At 44.0% G+C, this 16,670-nt stretch overlaps 1 protein-coding gene across 1 annotated transcript in view; it reads left to right on the top strand.

Annotated features, from left to right (window-relative positions):
• Window positions 1–1,881: 1,881 nt before the first annotated feature.
• stxbp4 (syntaxin binding protein 4) overlaps window positions 1,882–16,670 on the top strand; it is a 20,236-nt gene continuing 5,447 nt past the window's right edge. Inside the window, exons 1-12 of the mRNA XM_069160427.1 lie at window positions 1,882–2,022; window positions 6,958–7,031; window positions 7,194–7,289; window positions 7,413–7,482; window positions 8,354–8,428; window positions 11,985–12,070; window positions 12,539–12,692; window positions 13,784–13,916; window positions 14,163–14,269; window positions 14,377–14,602; window positions 14,884–14,962; window positions 16,158–16,234. Of these exons, the coding sequence (XP_069016528.1) occupies window positions 1,967–2,022; window positions 6,958–7,031; window positions 7,194–7,289; window positions 7,413–7,482; window positions 8,354–8,428; window positions 11,985–12,070; window positions 12,539–12,692; window positions 13,784–13,916; window positions 14,163–14,269; window positions 14,377–14,602; window positions 14,884–14,962; window positions 16,158–16,234 (1,233 nt within the window). The 5' untranslated portion in view covers window positions 1,882–1,966. The remainder of the gene's footprint in view (window positions 2,023–6,957; window positions 7,032–7,193; window positions 7,290–7,412; window positions 7,483–8,353; window positions 8,429–11,984; window positions 12,071–12,538; window positions 12,693–13,783; window positions 13,917–14,162; window positions 14,270–14,376; window positions 14,603–14,883; window positions 14,963–16,157; window positions 16,235–16,670) is intronic.

Raw genomic sequence — 16,670 nt, 5'->3', positions numbered from 1 at the left:
TCCTCATTTTACTAAAGTTTCAGATATTTTCTGACTCACAACCAGAATGGTTCTTGAAAGTTTGTGAAATATGATCGAAAACAAAAGTAAAATCCAATCAAACAAGAGACAAACATAATATACTCGGTCATTTATTTATTGAGGAAAATGATCTGATATTACACATGAGTTGCAAAAATATACACATTTTTAAAACAATAGCAGTAATTTCAAAGGTGAAATCACAGATCAGGTGTTTACAGCTGGCTGGTTGATAATTTACCAGCGTTTCCACGGTAGATGTTTCAGCATCAGCTCGTTTTCTGGATTCTCCACCGCAGGTAAAAAAAACATTTAGTTTGACTGTAGCGACTGTGTTTGCTGGTTTGGATATAAAAGAGTTCGTAGCTTCAGGTCTGTAAAATGGTTCTGATCCAGAAGTGTCTTCAGCTGCAATACCAGCGAGTGCCACTAGAGGTCGGCTCCAAAAAGCCTCCGGCTCCATAGACTCCCATTCAACTTCTCTCATCAAATCCAAAGTGAATAAAATGTGTCCATCAGTTATCTCGGTGTTGTTAGCTAAAGTCACTCCTTCTTATTAGTTTTCTGGAGGTCCATCTGAAAATAATCCCTCATTCATTAGAAAAGAAGATTCAAGAAGACCTGTTTTTGGGGGCGTGTCTGTTTGATTTGATTAACAAACCAACAGGTGACATCACTGCTGGCTGCTGATTGGTTCCCACCTAAACGTGATTAAAACAACCTGATTTCTGTGAGACAGTTTTGAAAGCTCTCACTTTCTTCCTCTTTCTTTCTTTCTTTCTTTCTTTCTTTCTTTCTTTCTTTCTTTCTTTCTTTCTTTCTTTCTTTTCTAATCTCTCGACCAGTTTTCTGACGGTGAATCAGACCCTGTTGTGCGCTCAGACAAATAAAATTTGAAACGAACTGTTTTTGTCTTCGCCGGGATGTTTACAGCTGATGCAACAATTTTCAAGACGTTTAACCTTCTTGAAATGTTTCAGCTGAAGACGAAGCTTTTCCAGTTCAAAGTTTCAGTTTCAGTGTGTGTGTGTTAGTGTGTGTGTTCGTTTTTGTGTGTGTGTGTGTTAGTTTGTGTGTGTGTGAGTGTGTGTGTGTGTGTGTGTGTGTGTGTGTGTGTGTGTGTGTGTGTGTGTTAGTTTGTGTGTGTGTGAGTGTGTGTGTGTGTGTGTGTGTGTGTGTGTGTGTGTGTGTTAGTTTGTGTGTGTGTGTGTGTGTGTGTTAGTTTGTGTGTGTGTGAGTGTGTGTGTGTGTGTGTGTGTGTGTGTGTGTGTGTGTGTGTGTGTGTGTGTGTGTGTGTGTTAGTTTGTGTGTGTGTGAGTGTGTGTGTGTGTGTGTGTGTGTGTGTGTGTGTGTGTGTGTGTTAGTTTGTGTGTGTGTGTGTGTGTGTGTTAGTTTGTGTGTGTGTGAGTGTGTGTGTGTGTGTGTGTGTGTGTGTGTGTGTGTGTGTGTGTGAGTGTGTGTGAGTGTGTGTGTGTGTGTGTGTGTGTGTGTTAGTTTGTGTGTGTGTGTGTGTGTGTGTTAGTTTGTGTGTGTGTGAGTGTGTGTGTGTGTGTGTGTGTGTGTGTGTGTGTGTGTGTGTGTGAGTGTGTGTGCGTGCGTGTGTGCGTGCGTGCGTGCGTGCGTGTGTGTGTGTGTGTGAGATGGCCGGGTATCAGCATGGATTAGTGAGTAAAGGTAAGCGTGTCTCCCTGTCGAGGCGGATTTCCATCCCTCTCTTCTCTCTCCGGTCACACACACCGACCTGGTTTAAACCACCACCGTCTCCTCTCGTCTCCTCTCGTCTCTTCTCGTCTCCTCTCGTCTCCTCTCGTCTCCTCTCGTCTCCTCCTCTCAGCCAGCTGCTGCCAGCTCTCCTGTGTGTGTGTGTGTGTGTGTGTGTGTGTGTGTGTGTGTGTGTGTGTGTGTGTTTTTTTATTTATTTAGTTTCGCCTCACGTCGTTGTGCGATGCCATTTCTCCCTCAGGACGCTGAGCGCTTCGATGGGCTGTCTCTCCTCTACTGGTAAGATAATCTCCTCCTTTGCTCCTCCTTTCATTCCTTCCTTCCTTTCCTCGTCTCCTTTTCTTAAAAAGAAGGAGGAGAAAGTCGCCTCCTCGAGATGTTTTCCCGGCTGGTGTTTTGTGCCTCGTCCTCGATCTTTGTCCGTGCGGCTCTCAGACTTCAGAGGTGAAGCTGGTTCACCGGCGACAGATGCCTCCGAGTTTAAGTCCGCACGCCACTCTGTGATTCTGGGTCACGCATGTTAGAGGCGTGTTAAAGGCGTGTTACAGGACGGTGGCGCCAGCCGCTTCAAGAAGAGTTTTTGCTCCTTGTTTATTTCCGTTTTGACTTTCAGAGGAACATTTTGTACGTTTCTCTGACAGCTGAAGGTTTTCAGATAAAACTGCATCGATCTAAAAAATTATAACTGCAGAATATTTTTATTATTTTTAAACCACTGAAATTTTAATAATCACTTCATTTTTAATTGCGTCTGATTTGATGCTCTTCTTATTTCATCGTAAATTAAAACGTGAATTATTTTCACTCCTGCGATTATTTTCGTTCAAATTTTGTGTCAGAAAATAGAGAAAATCTCTTATTTTTTTTCAGGTTTCAACCGTAGAAAATGAAGGAAACATTTAAATAATCTTTTTAAACAACCACTCGTTTCATGACTAATTCTCAGATCAATCCATCTATAAACGATCAAACATATTGACTCATCATTTCAGCTGTAGATTAAACATCTTTAGGTTAATCACATAAAACAAGCGATAGAGACGCGAAAAGGAGTCGATGATGATCAAAAATGGAACTTTAACATTGAAAGCAGAGAAACTTGAGCTTTTTGCAGGATGTAAAACAGTTAATGGAAACACAGCAGGCGGAAATAAAGCAGAATGATCCTTTAATTTGTATCTTTAATTATTACGGCCAAAATGAATTGATATCATCAATATAAATCTCATGTAAATAACTAAAACACTTTATTATGTGTTTGTTGTTTCCTTGTATGTAAAAACAAACTCGTAGATCGACGTGTCCTCGTCTGACCCGCAGCATCACTCGTCTCCATGGAAACATCTGCTGCAGTTTTTACTGCAGCGAGTCTCCCCTTGCTTTTATTTTTTTCTTTCATTCCCAGCTCTTGTTTTGATTTGACGCTTGAACATACGGGAGACGGCGAACCGACAGGAGGAGATTAAATATGCAAACAGTAATCCTCAGAGGAAGCAGCTCGCTCGTGTTCACCGACACGTTGGGATGGAGACAAATCCTCCCGTATTTATTTAATATAATACTCGACCTGAAGCGACACTGAAGGAGATGAAACACTTCGAACTGGGAAACTTTGACATTTATTGTCACCTGATGGCAACTGACCAATGAGGTGAAGGGGCCACAAACCTCCTGTAAAAACTCCTCCAATACAAACACCACACAACTATGTCCTGTCACAATTATTACCCAATCAGCTTTAAGAGGATTTTTCATTATTGGTAGAGTAGTTCTTTGTCGTCTGTATAAAGATCAGCTGAAACGAACAAAAAGAAAAAAGTCACATTTAATGACGTCAGCTCTTCTGCTCTGGTTTAATGGCACGTGAGCGGAGAATTAGCGCCACCAACTGTTCATCTCGAGGCGTTGAACTTCTGATATTTGACAGGTTGAATTTCGATGAGCATCGACATTAGTGACATTAACATTATTTGTGTGTTTAAATGGTAAATGGTCTGTACTTGTATAGTTTTATCACCTTTCGGTCTCAAAGCGCTTTAACATGTTTTTCCATTCACACACTAATGAGACAGATCACCATGCAAGGTGCTGCCATCAGGAGAACATTCACACACCGATGGTTCACCATCAGGAGAACATTCACACACCGATGGTTCACCATCAGGAGAACATTCACACACCGATGGTTCACCATCAGGAGAACATTCACACACCGATGGTTCAACATCAGGAGAACATTCACACACCGATGGTTCAACATCAGGAGAACATTCACACACCGAGTGTGTGTATGTGTGTGTGTGTGTATGTGTGTGTGTATGTGTGTGTGTGTGTGTGTGTGTGTGTGTCTGTGTCTGTCTGTGTGTGTGTGTGTGTGTGTGTGTGTCTGTGTGTGTGTGTGTGTGTGTGTGTGTGTGTGTGTGTGTCTGTGTGTCTGTGTGTGTGTGTGTGTGTGTGTGTGTCTGTGTGTGTGTGTGTGTGTGTCTGTGTGTGTGTGTGTCTGTGTGTGTCTGTGTGTCTGTGTGTGTGTGTGTGTGTGTGTGTGTGTCTGTGTGTGTCTGTGTGTCTGTGTGTGTGTGTGTGTGTGTCTGTGTGTGTGTGTGTGTGTCTGTGTGTCTGTGTGTGTGTGTGTGTGTGTGTGTGTGTCTGTGTGTCTGTGTGTGTGTGTGTGTGTGTGTGTGTGTCTGTGTGTGTGTGTGTGTGTGTGTGTTATTGAACTACTATCAGAAAAACACCATTAACTCATTTGTTGCAATTATTCGTTTTGTGATTATTCGTTACGATTGTGACACCGCGACACAAAACAATGTTCCCCGGTGAAACGCTGCAGCCTGGTGTTACCGGGCCAATCAGCACTCAGCGGTGATGTCATCGTTGGTTTGTGGACGTCATGAAGCCTCCAGTTCAGCGGTTGGTGAATGGTTCAGTTCAACCTGTGAAGTATCTTCTTCTTCTGGTGTCCCTGCTGCTGACGTTCATGCTCTGCAGCAGGTGAGGTGGATTATCCGGCGTTAAGTGATCAGTTTAATAGATTAATTGCTCCCTCGTGTCCCAGCAGTCGGCTTCGCTGCCGTCGGGTTCTCGATGTGGAGCTGATGGTTTGAGCACGTTTGTAGAAAGCTGGATGTCGGCGTTGAGCTCGGTGCAGAGAGACTCCGGGAGGGATCACCGACTCCCACGAGAAGTCCAAACCGGTGAAGTGAATCAGTCTTAATGCTGAGATCTTAATCCTCCCGACCGGGCTGCGTGCAAACGGATCTAATCGGGTCCGCCGGCAGCTTGTTAATTTGCTGCAGGTTCAGTCTAAGTGCCAATATATCTAATGACCCTCCGAGATTCACCGTCTTCTCATTTTATTCACGCATTCATTAATTTGACGGCAACAAAGCTCATAGACCAACAGAACCGGACCAGAACCATCTTATCCAGTATTAATTACAGCACACGTCCACCAATCAAACAACCAAACAGTAAATATGTGAATTTAAAAACCAAAAGAACAACCACAGAAATGAATAGAGGATTCGTAAAGAGATAAAAACACAAACACCCGGGACGGATTTTAGGGTTCTGAGTTCAGAGTGTCTCCGCCCGTACTCCACCAAGGGTCAAAGAGGTGGTGCCCCCTGCCTGTCACTCAAAACAGCCCCGCCTTTCATTCTGCAGAACTTCAAGCCTTAATCCAATTTAAAGCGCGAGTTCTATCAGAATTGTTCGAGTTGTCCTGCTGGTGTTTCTGAGGCGTCTGTCTTTGGTACAGTCGCATAGCTCAACGTTAGCGTGCTCATGTTACTTCATGTTGCGCTAAGATTGCCACCATACAAATAATAAACTCTATTCTTGGCAGCCTTTTCTCTAGCGCCACCTTCAGGCCAAAGTTTACATGTATTTTGTATCAGTCCAATAATTTTGTTTTCAAAGTTAGCGCTAGTTAATCCGGTATTGTTTGAGAAACGGAGGTTTTGGAACAATAACTACGTCATACGGCACCTTAAGATGGATCATGTTATTATTCTTAAAATAAGCCTCTTCACAGAGATCAGTGACCTGGACTTCTCTGTACGTTATCCCTTTACAGAACACACCGTATCGATAAGCTGTTACAGACAAAGATATAGGTGAGATAATCAGAGCGTTTCCATGACAACGGTCCTAAACATATACGGTGTCCACACAGCAGATGCATTTGAATCAAACATTTTTTTTTATCAGTGAGTTTATTTATCATCATTTTGGAGTTAAAGTCCAAAACTACAGTTAATGTTTGAATGTAGAAAAATTAATGAACACGTTCATTTTGTCGCCGCTATATTATTGTTATTATTATAGTTATTATTATTGTTATGGCGTTACAACAACGAAATAAGTCCGAAGATTTGTCAACAGATTTCAAGCAGAGTGTTTTTTCCCGTCCGACCAAATCAGTTAAATACTCTCCTTTTCACTCCCTGTGTCCTTTTGTTGATTTTGATTGGGTGACACCACGCTTGACTTCCTGTAATTGGCCGGATCACGGTTCAGTTGGATCTGGACTGAAACCAGAGACTTTGTATTGCAGGAGAGAACTTGATGCTTTTTCAATGGGTCAGTCAGAGTCAGCCTCTAGAGGCTCTCGGTGGTATTGCGTTTGATGCTCGACTATCAATTTCCTTCAGTCTTTCAGTTTTAACATTGACCAATCTTAAGTCACCTGTCTGGATGTAAAAGAGTTCGTAGCTTCAGGTCTGTAAAATGGTTCTGATCCAGAAGTGTCTTCGGCTGCAATACCAGCGAGTGCCACTAGAGGTCGGCTCCAACGGACGGGACAGGCAGACGGCGGCGTCACGTCAACCACGTCTGAGAAATCTCGTGGGCTTTAATCTCCACCCTTCTCACCCCGTAAATCTCTCCGCAAAAAAGACGAGCGCTCCCTCCGACAGAACCGGCGCCGCTTTGATCACCTTTAATCATCGCTCGTGTCTGTCGGCGCCGCCCGACATCCAGGTCACCGCACAGTTCAACCGGCGCCGTCGTTTCAGAGGCGACAGATTTTATTGGTTGGATGTGGGTGGGGGGGTGGGGGGTGGAGGGGGGACAATGATAAAATCCTGTGATGATTTGATTATTTTGTGCAGCAGCGGAGCTCTGAGGAGACGGAGAGAGAGAGAGGCTTTTGGACGAGGCAGGATGCTGCCGCATCTCTGAATCTGTTGTGTGTTTTTGCTCCGTTGCCAGGACGATCATGGGCCCGCACGGCATCAACCGGGCCGTCCAGAGGGTGGAGTTCAGCGACTGCAGGAAAGGACTCGGTGAGCGACCTCTCTGACCTCTGGCTCTCTGATGGAGACGGGAGGTTTGTTTGACGTGTTGATGACAGCTCGTTTTTGACCGACCTGAGCTCGTGTGTGTGTGGTGTGGTGTGTGTGTGTGTGTGTGTGTGTGTGTGTGTGTGTGTGTGTGTGTGTTCACAGGTGTGAAGATCATCGGCGGTTACAGAGAGATGACCGGAGAGGAGTTCGGCATCTACATCAAGCGGGTGATCGCCGGCGGTTTGGCCGCTCTGGATGGTACGTTGTAGATCTTTTTTTGTTTTTTGTATTGTCTTGTTCTGGGACATAAAAGTTATCATTATCTTTATTGTCCTTCCTCACCTGTCCGCCCATCTGTCTGTGACCGTCACTGTGTTCCAGGTCGGCTTAAGTCAGGTGACCTGATTTTGGATGTCAATAACATCAGTCTGATCGGGGTGACCAATGAGAGGTGAGTTAGACTGTTTGTGTGACTTTAAATACATTCTTAGTCTCCGGGTCTAAAAAGTGAAACCAGTGCAGTGTCTGGTTTGATTGACATGCCTGGTAGCGCAGTTAGGTCTCTGGTGTAGGTGGGCGGGGCTTAGTGTCCAAATATAGTCACCTCTGGCCTCCAAACAAAACATGACGGCAACGGTTTAAAGTGGCAGACTACACCGGCAGGCCTGTCAGTCAAGCAGCCACGCCCCCAAATATACTGTTTTTTGAGGCCTGATATCTAATGAATGCTGGACTTATTTTCAGAAGGACCAGAACACAGAGTTTATCTAATGACACCATGATGACTGGAAACATTTACTGACTTTGTATTTCTGAAGACAACTTGATGCTTTTTCAATGGGAGTCTATTGGAGCCCCTGGTGGCCCTCAGTGGTATTACACTTTAAGGGATTATGCGTTGGCTTCACTTTTCAAACCCGTAGATGACGAACACTTTTATATCCAGTCTGTGGACTTCGTATTTCAAGAGAAGTCACATTTTCAATGGGAGTCAGTCAGAGTCAGCCTCTAGAGGCGCTTAGTGGTATTGCGTTTGATGCTCGACTAACAATTTCCTTCAGTCTTTCAGTTTTAACATTGACGAATCTTAAGTCACCTGTCTGGATATAAAAGAGTTCGTAGCTTCAGGTCTGTAAAATGGTTCTGATCCAGAAGTGTCTTCAGCTGCAATACCAGCGAGTGCCACTAGAGGTCGGCTCCAAAAAGCCTCCGGCTCCATAGACTCCCATTCAACTTCTCTCATCAAATCCAAAGTGAATAAAATGTGTCCAGCTGCGTGTTACATCACATTACACCTGTTAATGGTTCCTGCGTCCTGATAGGGCGGTGGAGATCCTGAGGACCGCCTCGCTCTCTAATCACATGTCCCTGCTGGTTGCCAGAGATGAAGAATCCAGGTAAACAAATGTGTCACTTTTATTGTGAAATAAACCCAGGATGCTAAAGGGTGCTAATATTTTGTTGAAAGGGAGGCGCAGTGGTATATGGGAAACACATTTTAGTCTCTTTTAAGCACTTTATTTTTTGTATTTTTTTGTAACACGAGTTGAAATACGAAAAATAACAGAAAAACAAATGAAAATACAAAAAAGCATGAATTAACAGTTGCGCAAATTTTAACTGCACTGCTTGGACTGAAGGATAAACTGAGGTCAACACAACTGTCCAATTTTTGTCATCATATCTAAAGAACGCTTTGATGGAATTTCTTCAAATTTGGTTCACTCGGACTGAAGGATTAATTGAGTTTTGGTTTTGATTTTGGTGGTCAGATATCACTGCTACCTCATGTCCATCCCATCTGTCTGTCCCGTACTCATGAATATCTCAGGACCACTGTGGAGGAATTTCTTCAAATTCGGCACAAACTTTCCCTCTGTCCCAAAGATGAACTGAGTCGATTTTGGTGGTCAATGGTCACTGTGACCTTGGTTTTTGACATGTTTGAAACTGGTTTCATGCGTGGGTTTTGGACTGGTTTTCAGCCCAGTTTTGGACTACTTTGAGATGGACTTTGCTTTTGAACTGGTTCTAGACTTGGTTTAGTACTGATTTTGGACTTGGTTTTTGACCACTTTTAGATAGACTTTGGACTAGTTTTAAACTGATTTCTTGGTAAATGGTGTAACTTGGTGACTCTAATCTTGGGTGTCCATCTTGAAACTGTGCTGATTGCAGAGATCTTCTGTGTGTTCGGGTTCAACGTGTGTTTGAAACATCCACTTCCTAGAATCTGTAGCTTATTTTGCAGCAACATCCAGATTTGAAGCATCGTCTGTTGTCATGGCAACAACTTTGTGTTCAATCAGAATCAGATTTACTGGACAATCTCCTTCAAAACCGTCACTATTTTGGTGTAAAGGTAATTACTTCTGACTCATTACGTGGTTGTTTGTGTGGTTCCAGTCGACTATCTTTGTATTTCTCCACTGCTGAAGTTCTGTGGATGAAAATCTTAAATAGAAACACCAGCAGGGAGCCAGAACATGTGCAGGATGTTTCCCCTTTTTCGCAACTTGTGCCCTCCAGCTCACCTGAGACAAATCCAGGTGTTCAGACATTTCTGAATAATTAAAAGGAGCTTTTTCATCTTCTTGGAGCGTCTCATTCAGTGAGAACAGTCGGGATTCTTCACCAAGATGGAATCTCCTTTTTATTCCGACACCAGCGGACGTTTTCGGAGCGCCGAGGACAGACGGGTCTTCTTACGTCCGGCCCGTAGAAACGTCAGGAGTTTGATCCGTCCTCGGTATAAACTCGGAGCTGAGGGTGTGTTGGGCTGACAGGCGGGAGGTAAACTGACCTGGCACTCTGCTGTCGCCGCCGCTTTTCCACGTCAGCTCAAAGTCGGCCTGACACAATCGGGACACGGAGCTGTCGGTCCACAGGGAAAAGAGCTGCAGCCCATCACACAGCTCACAGATCAGCAGAAACACTCTCAGCAGGCTGCCGGGGAGGCGTCGCAGAGTTATTATGACATTAGGGAAAAATCCTACAACACCCAGAAAGCTTTGCTGAGCAGGACAGGTGATAGATGATGACAGAAAACCTGTTGACAGCTCCCCATCTGTCAGAAATGTTCTCCGCCATCTTGTTCCAGTGACCTCATTTACAAGCAGTGCACCAGTGGGTGGAGATGTACTATTGAGGCCCCGCCTCCTGCCCCGCCCCTCGATCCCAAACTGAGAGCACAACTATAGATGAACCCCAAAGGTTAAAGCGGCTTATTACAACCCGTGTTTTTAAAAGTGGACGTGGCTTCTGGGGCTGAAAAGGGAAGTCTGAAAATGTAATACCACCGATGGCCACCTGGGGCTGGCACCAAAAAAACTCTGTCTCCAATAAATTCCAATAGTGTGTGTGTGTGTGTGTGTGTGTGTGTGTGTGTGTGTGTGTGTGTGTGTGTGGAAGCAGCTTTGGGCCGACACGTCAAACGTCGGAGCTCGACCTCGATTGTTGTGGCGATTTGTTTCACACTTTAAAACAAATTATGATGATTGTGTGCAGCTGGCGGCGGGCGGGTCGCGGCGGGGACAACGTGATGCAATCATGAAGCTGGGATTTTGGTTCAGGGGTTGTCCTGAGGAACAAACACGGAGTTTAAGCTCACTGATGGAGTTCAGGTGGACGGAGGGGGAGATTATGTCATTTTGAAACTGCTGTACAGACGTGAACCATCAGGGTGCGTTCAGGGACAGTTAGTTTACTATGGATCACTGTTCAGGACTGTTTCATGTCCTGATAATAACAAAAGAAGGAAGAAACTTTTCATTTATTCCCTCACTAATGTTCAAAATCTAAGAAAAGCTCATATCTTTTTCATCTTTTCTTTCTTGCAGCTGTTTTTAAATTCTGAGCATCACTGGCTGATTTCAAACTACAGATTTACTAAACTAACCCAACAAAAACATTTTGAAAAACGTTTTGACTCCCAACAAAAACGTTTTGACGTTTTGACTCCCAACAAAAACGTTTTGACTCCCAACCAAATCAAAGTGACACCCAAAATGGCTGCTCACACCTTAACTTACAAACTTAATTTAAAATTTTAGTGTGAGAAATTTAACAAAAAGAAAAAAAGACACAAAAGTACCTCAATACTGTCTCTTATACAGCCAGCATCATTTTGTAACCATGGTAACATGTAGTGTGGGATTTCAGGGATCGTCCCTGATACATCACACAGCAAACATGAGTTAAAACTCGATATAAATTGTCCCCATAATATCAGTTCCAGTTCCTGCGTCTCTCCGTCTCAGACAGATGAGGTCGTTTTAATAACCAACATTATCAGGTGTTTCTAGGAGAAGGTCAGTGAACGCATCAGGTTCTGGTTGGAATGATTTAATAAGAAATAAAAAGTGTCTTGAGACACTCTTCCTGCAGTTATTTATGTTTCCTCTTAAAGAAAGCAAAGTGGCAAAGTTCAGATGGAGATCAGTGACCTCTGACCTCTGACCTCTGACCGCCGGATGTTTTCTCCCTGCGGTCCAGCAGATCCTGTTTAAAAGGCATTAAGGAGGGATCAGGCTGAGATCAGCCGGCGCTGTGATGAGAGGCCTCAGGTTTCCTCAGCGTCCATGTGAGGGAGACAAACGCTCACAGATCAGTTCACGGAGAATAAAACAGGAAGAGACCACGGTTTTATTTCAAACGTAACAGATTCATTTTCACAGCTTGTTTATTTTTCAAATAATTTCCTTGAAATATTCCTCATCATCATTTTCTAACAATCAGCTGATATTTTGATGTTTACTTCTATAAAATGTACCGCTGGATTATTTTACATTTTAGTTGTAATATTTGTGTTGTGGGGACGTAAATCTGTTCGGATTTGACTTCCTGTCGGGGAACAAAAACAAAGTTCCCTCCAGGTGGATGGTTAAATGTTAAATGTTGGTATGAAACCTGGTTTTAGTTCGCGTGTTCAGATGAAACGTGACGTTTCTTCAGGAGGGAGTTCGCTGAGCTGATGGAGAAGTACGGCTCCAACAACGTCCCGGCTTCAGGACGGATTTCTCCCACGCAGCTCTCCACAGGTAAAACTCACCTGCACAGGTGAGCTCACCTCACACACACGCAGGTAGAAACTTTTTTTTATTTTCCTCCTTTTTTGCCGCTTTACTCAATTTTTCTCCGATTTTTACATTTTTGTCTCTATTTTGCTCAGTTTCTTTTTTCTTATTTCTCTGTTTTTTATTTTTATGTTTTTACTATTTTTCACAGTTTTTTGTTTGTCTCTGTTTATTTATATATTTTTCTCTATTTTCCTTTTTTCTTTTCTATTTTTATCAGCTTTTTTATTCTTTTTTTTTTTTGCATTTCTATTTCCGTTGAGGTTGAGTTTAAATCTTACATGAAACTCTAAAAATATTTCCAGAAGTTTTCCTCACTTTTAAAGAGGAGGATCTCCTTTTTCTAAAACCTCCTCCTCCTCCTCACCCTCCTCCTCCCCCTCTCCCACCTCTTCCTACTGACCTCTCGTCTTTCTTTTTCTCTGTGCTCAGGAAAGGTGACTGACACGGCCTCCTCCTCCTCCTCCTCCCGGTCGGAGAGCCCCCAGCTCCTCAGTCCTAAAGAGGGGGTCACCGCCTACACCCATGCCCCCACTTACTCTGCCAACCCCCCCTACGCCGTGCACGCGGCCACGCACGCCTTCAGGTAGCACTAATAACTTCCTTTCTTTAAAATCCTTCATTTTTAGAATGGAGCCTGGTGTGTGTGATTATTGTTCTCGTGTTATTGTTGTCAGTTAATGAACTCACACATAAAAAGTAGGTCAGATTCTATTTATATCAAATTAACAGCTTTTAATTTAGCAAAATTCCCACAATTTTTCCTTAAAAACTGTCGTTAATAGAAACTCTGTTGAAAGTACGACATCATAAAGTCTCCTTTCAAAATAAAACTGATTTTATTACCAAAAATAAGTGTTAATTTCACTTTTAGACACTTTTTTTTTATCACTTTGAGTTTCAAACAGAAAGAAAAACACATTACAGGTAGAATATTTCTGGGATGTTCAGCTAATTAATTTATAAATTTTACCTAAAAATAACCTCACTAAAATCTTCACAAATTACATCATAATTTTGGAGAAAATTCACCAGAAAATCAAACAATTTTTGGTTTGATCTTTTCAAAGGATGAAGATCTGAGGCTTTAATCGAGTTATTTTTCAATGAACCTTGGTGCCTAAAAACAGATGACAAGTCAAATATTTCTGTAATTTTACTTCAAACTAATGTACTTAAAAACTACATGTTACGTCGCAGTTTTTGAGAAAAATCTGCTGCAAAATGAAATATTTTTGATGCAACAAAAACCTCCTTGAAATCCTGGAGGGACTGAGGGACTCTATTTGATAGTTAATAGTTCAGACTTCTGAGGACAGAATTCAGAATTTAAAAACACTCGGAGAGTCGTGAAAAAGTGTTTTTTCTGTTTTTAGATGGTCGTTACATAAACTGTTAAAACTGCATGGAAACACCAGCAGCAGCTAAAAATAGGGAAACACATCTTCAGCGGTTTCAGGGAGGAGGAGGAGCGGGAGGAGGAGGGAGAGGAGAGGAGAGGAGAGGAGAGGAGAGGAGAGGAGAAGGGGGAGGGAGGAGGGGGTAGAGGAGGAGCGGGAGGAGGAGGGGGTGAGGCAGGAGGAGAAGGAGGGGGGAGGGGGGGAGGATTATGTTGACTGAATGCAAGCAAGGTTTTTAATCCCCCCCTCGTCCCCCCACTCCCTCCTCCTCCCACAGTGACAGTGTCATTCAGTTGATATGTGTTGCCAAGGGAACAGGCCTGGGGCTCGTCATCAAGGGCGGAGCCAACCGAGCCGAGGGACCAATGGTGCTCATTCAGGAAATCATGCCTGGAGGAGACTGCCAGAAGGTCAGTCGGGGTCTTATTGATCCAGAACCGATCGATCGATTGGAAACGATTCTGAAATGGATCGATGAACAGAGAGAGGACTGATGACAGAACTGTCACTCCTGAAATAAAACTGGTCTCAAACCGGAGCGTCTTTCAGGCTCCTTCCTGTTTGGAAGTCATGAAATGAAAGTGTCATTTCTGAACCTGACGGTTCCCGTGTGACGGTTCTCGTGTGACGGTTCTCGTGTGGTGGTTCTGTTTCAGGACGGCAGGCTGCAGGTCGGCGACCAGCTGGTGTCCATCAACAAAGAGTCTCTGATCGGAGTGACGTACGAGGAGGCCAGGAGCATCCTGACGCGCACCAAACTCAGGTCCAACAAGCCGACATCTGTTTTAAGAATCTTAAAAATATTGATTTCTATTGGTTTAATAACATTTCTTTGATCAATGATTGGATTGGTTGATATTGGTGTTGCAGACCCGATCCCACGGTGGAGATCGCCTTCATCAGGCGGAGGTCTTCCTCCAGCTCCAGCAGCGGGCCGCACAGCCCCATCTCCCTGCAGGGGCCCGGCGGGGGAGGAGGGCCCCAGCCGAGGGCCCCCGGGCTGGGCACCGCGCCACCGCAGCCGGCCGTGGTCACCAAGATCACGTCCAGCCGGAACCCGGCCAGCGAGACTCTGCCGGCAGTCAACGTCACCCAGGTTTGATGATGTCGTCTGGATGCTGCAGAAAAACCTGGATTTTAAACTGAAGATTTACAGTTTTGATTATTTTTATCTTTGTTGGTTGTTACTCACATTTCAAATGAGCACAAAACATTCAATAGCTGCTGAAATATTTTGGTTGAATTCCCTCCTCATGGCTCTAAATGAAAGAGTCTGAAGGAAACCATGAACGTCTGTTTAAAGTTACACGACGATCCATCTGATGTTTGTTGAGATATTTCACTGATCTTTTCTAATCAATATGTTCATGTTTGCAGGTGCAGATTTCTCCAATCAGAACAGAGACGTGCGTCTCCTCCCCACCGGAGAGTGACATCATCCCTGATACAAACCCCGGTGAGAAATTGGCATCAGGGCGTTCTTGAGATGTCGTGTTCATGAGAATGGGACAAACGGATGGGTGGACGTGAGGTCACAGTAACCTTTGGCCCCCCAAAATATAATCAGACCATTTTTGGGACCAAGTGAACATTAGTGCCAAATTATTTTAAACAAAATTCAAGGTTTTTCTGAGGTGTTGCGTTCCCAAGATTGAGACAAATGGATGGGATGGACGTGAGGTAGCAGTGACATCTGACCACCAAAATAGAATCAATTAATCCTTCAGCACAAGTGAACGTTTGTGCCAAATTTGAAGGAATTCCAACAAGGAGTTCTTGAGATATCATGTCCACAAGAATGGGACGGACATGACGTCACAGTGACCTTTGACCCCCAAAATCACATCAGCTCATCTTTGGGACCAAGTGAACATTTGTGCAAAATGTTAAGAATTTTTTTCAAGGTGTTTCTGAGATTTTTTTTTTCTTAAGAATAGGACAGGTGGCTGGGATGGAGATTGAGGTCACAGTGACCTTTGATCCCCAAAATCTAATCAGGTCATCTTTAGGTCCGAGTGAACATTTGTGCCAAATTTGAAGAAAATTCATGAAGGTTTCATGAGATATCAAGATCACAAATATGGGACGACCATCTGAAAAGTCGCCCTTTCAGAGGCTTTATGGATAAAATTAGACCCGCCCACCTGTCCGCCCTCCACCACCACCCCTCCCCCCCCCCCTCCACCCTGTCAGGTCATCGGTTCACTGTTTCTCTCATTAGTTGGTGAGTGAGGAGAAGAACTGTGAAAAGTGAGGTGTGAATCTGAGCGTGGACTCGGGGAGGCAGACAGATGGTGGCCGCCCGTCGAGGAGGAAGTGAGGCGGGCGGGAGGTCCGGCCTGTGATTGGCCGCAGAGGTCTGAGGCGTCATCCCGTCTCTGCGTGCGAGGAATCCTGAGGTGTAACTGCAGACGGTCGTGTCGGTCGTCTGACGTCACGGTTGCAGACGGACAGACGGAGGACGAACGGAGGAGAAACTCAACAACTTGGGACATTTCCATGGGAACGATTTAAACATCCAACCTGACATCTGTTTGTGTTTGAGAAAATAAAACCGACATTTGTGTGTTCAAACGCTCCCTGAGGTTTGACCTTTAACCCCGCTGACTGACAGTCCAGAGTTCCTAAGCTGTGTGTGTCTCTGCCTCCAGATGGCGCCAGCAGTCAACCTCCTCCGAGGAAACGCCCCGCTCAGCACCAGCTGTCGGATCAAACTGGAGCGCTTGGAGCAGGTGAGCGTTCGGAAAGAAACCTACCGAGCCTGCAGCAGATTATTATTGTTGTTATTATTGTTATTATTATTATTATTATTATTATTATTATTATTATTATTATTATTAAATAATCAGCAGGACAAACTGACAACATAATAATAATAATATCATAATAGTAGTGAAATAATAGATCATATATAACAATAATAAGAACCAATATGAATGCATGAAATAATCACTGAATGAAAGTACATTCATGAATACATCCATCCATCATCCATCCATCATCCATCCATAATCTGTCCATCATCCATCCATAATCCGTCCATCATCCGTCCATCATCCCTCAATCATCCATCCATAATCCGTCCATCATCCGTCCATCATCCGTCCATCATCCGTCCATCATCCATCAATCATCCATCCATCATCCGTCCATCGTCCATCATC

The sequence above is a fragment of the Embiotoca jacksoni genome, unplaced genomic scaffold (genome assembly GCF_022577435.1).
Source record: "Embiotoca jacksoni isolate LCO1_2020_lvr unplaced genomic scaffold, fEmbJac1.0.p SCAF_26, whole genome shotgun sequence".
Classification (NCBI taxonomy): domain Eukaryota; kingdom Metazoa; phylum Chordata; class Actinopteri; family Embiotocidae; genus Embiotoca; species Embiotoca jacksoni.
Note: the sequence above shows the minus strand (reverse complement) of the source record. Positions and strands in the feature narration are given on the sequence as shown.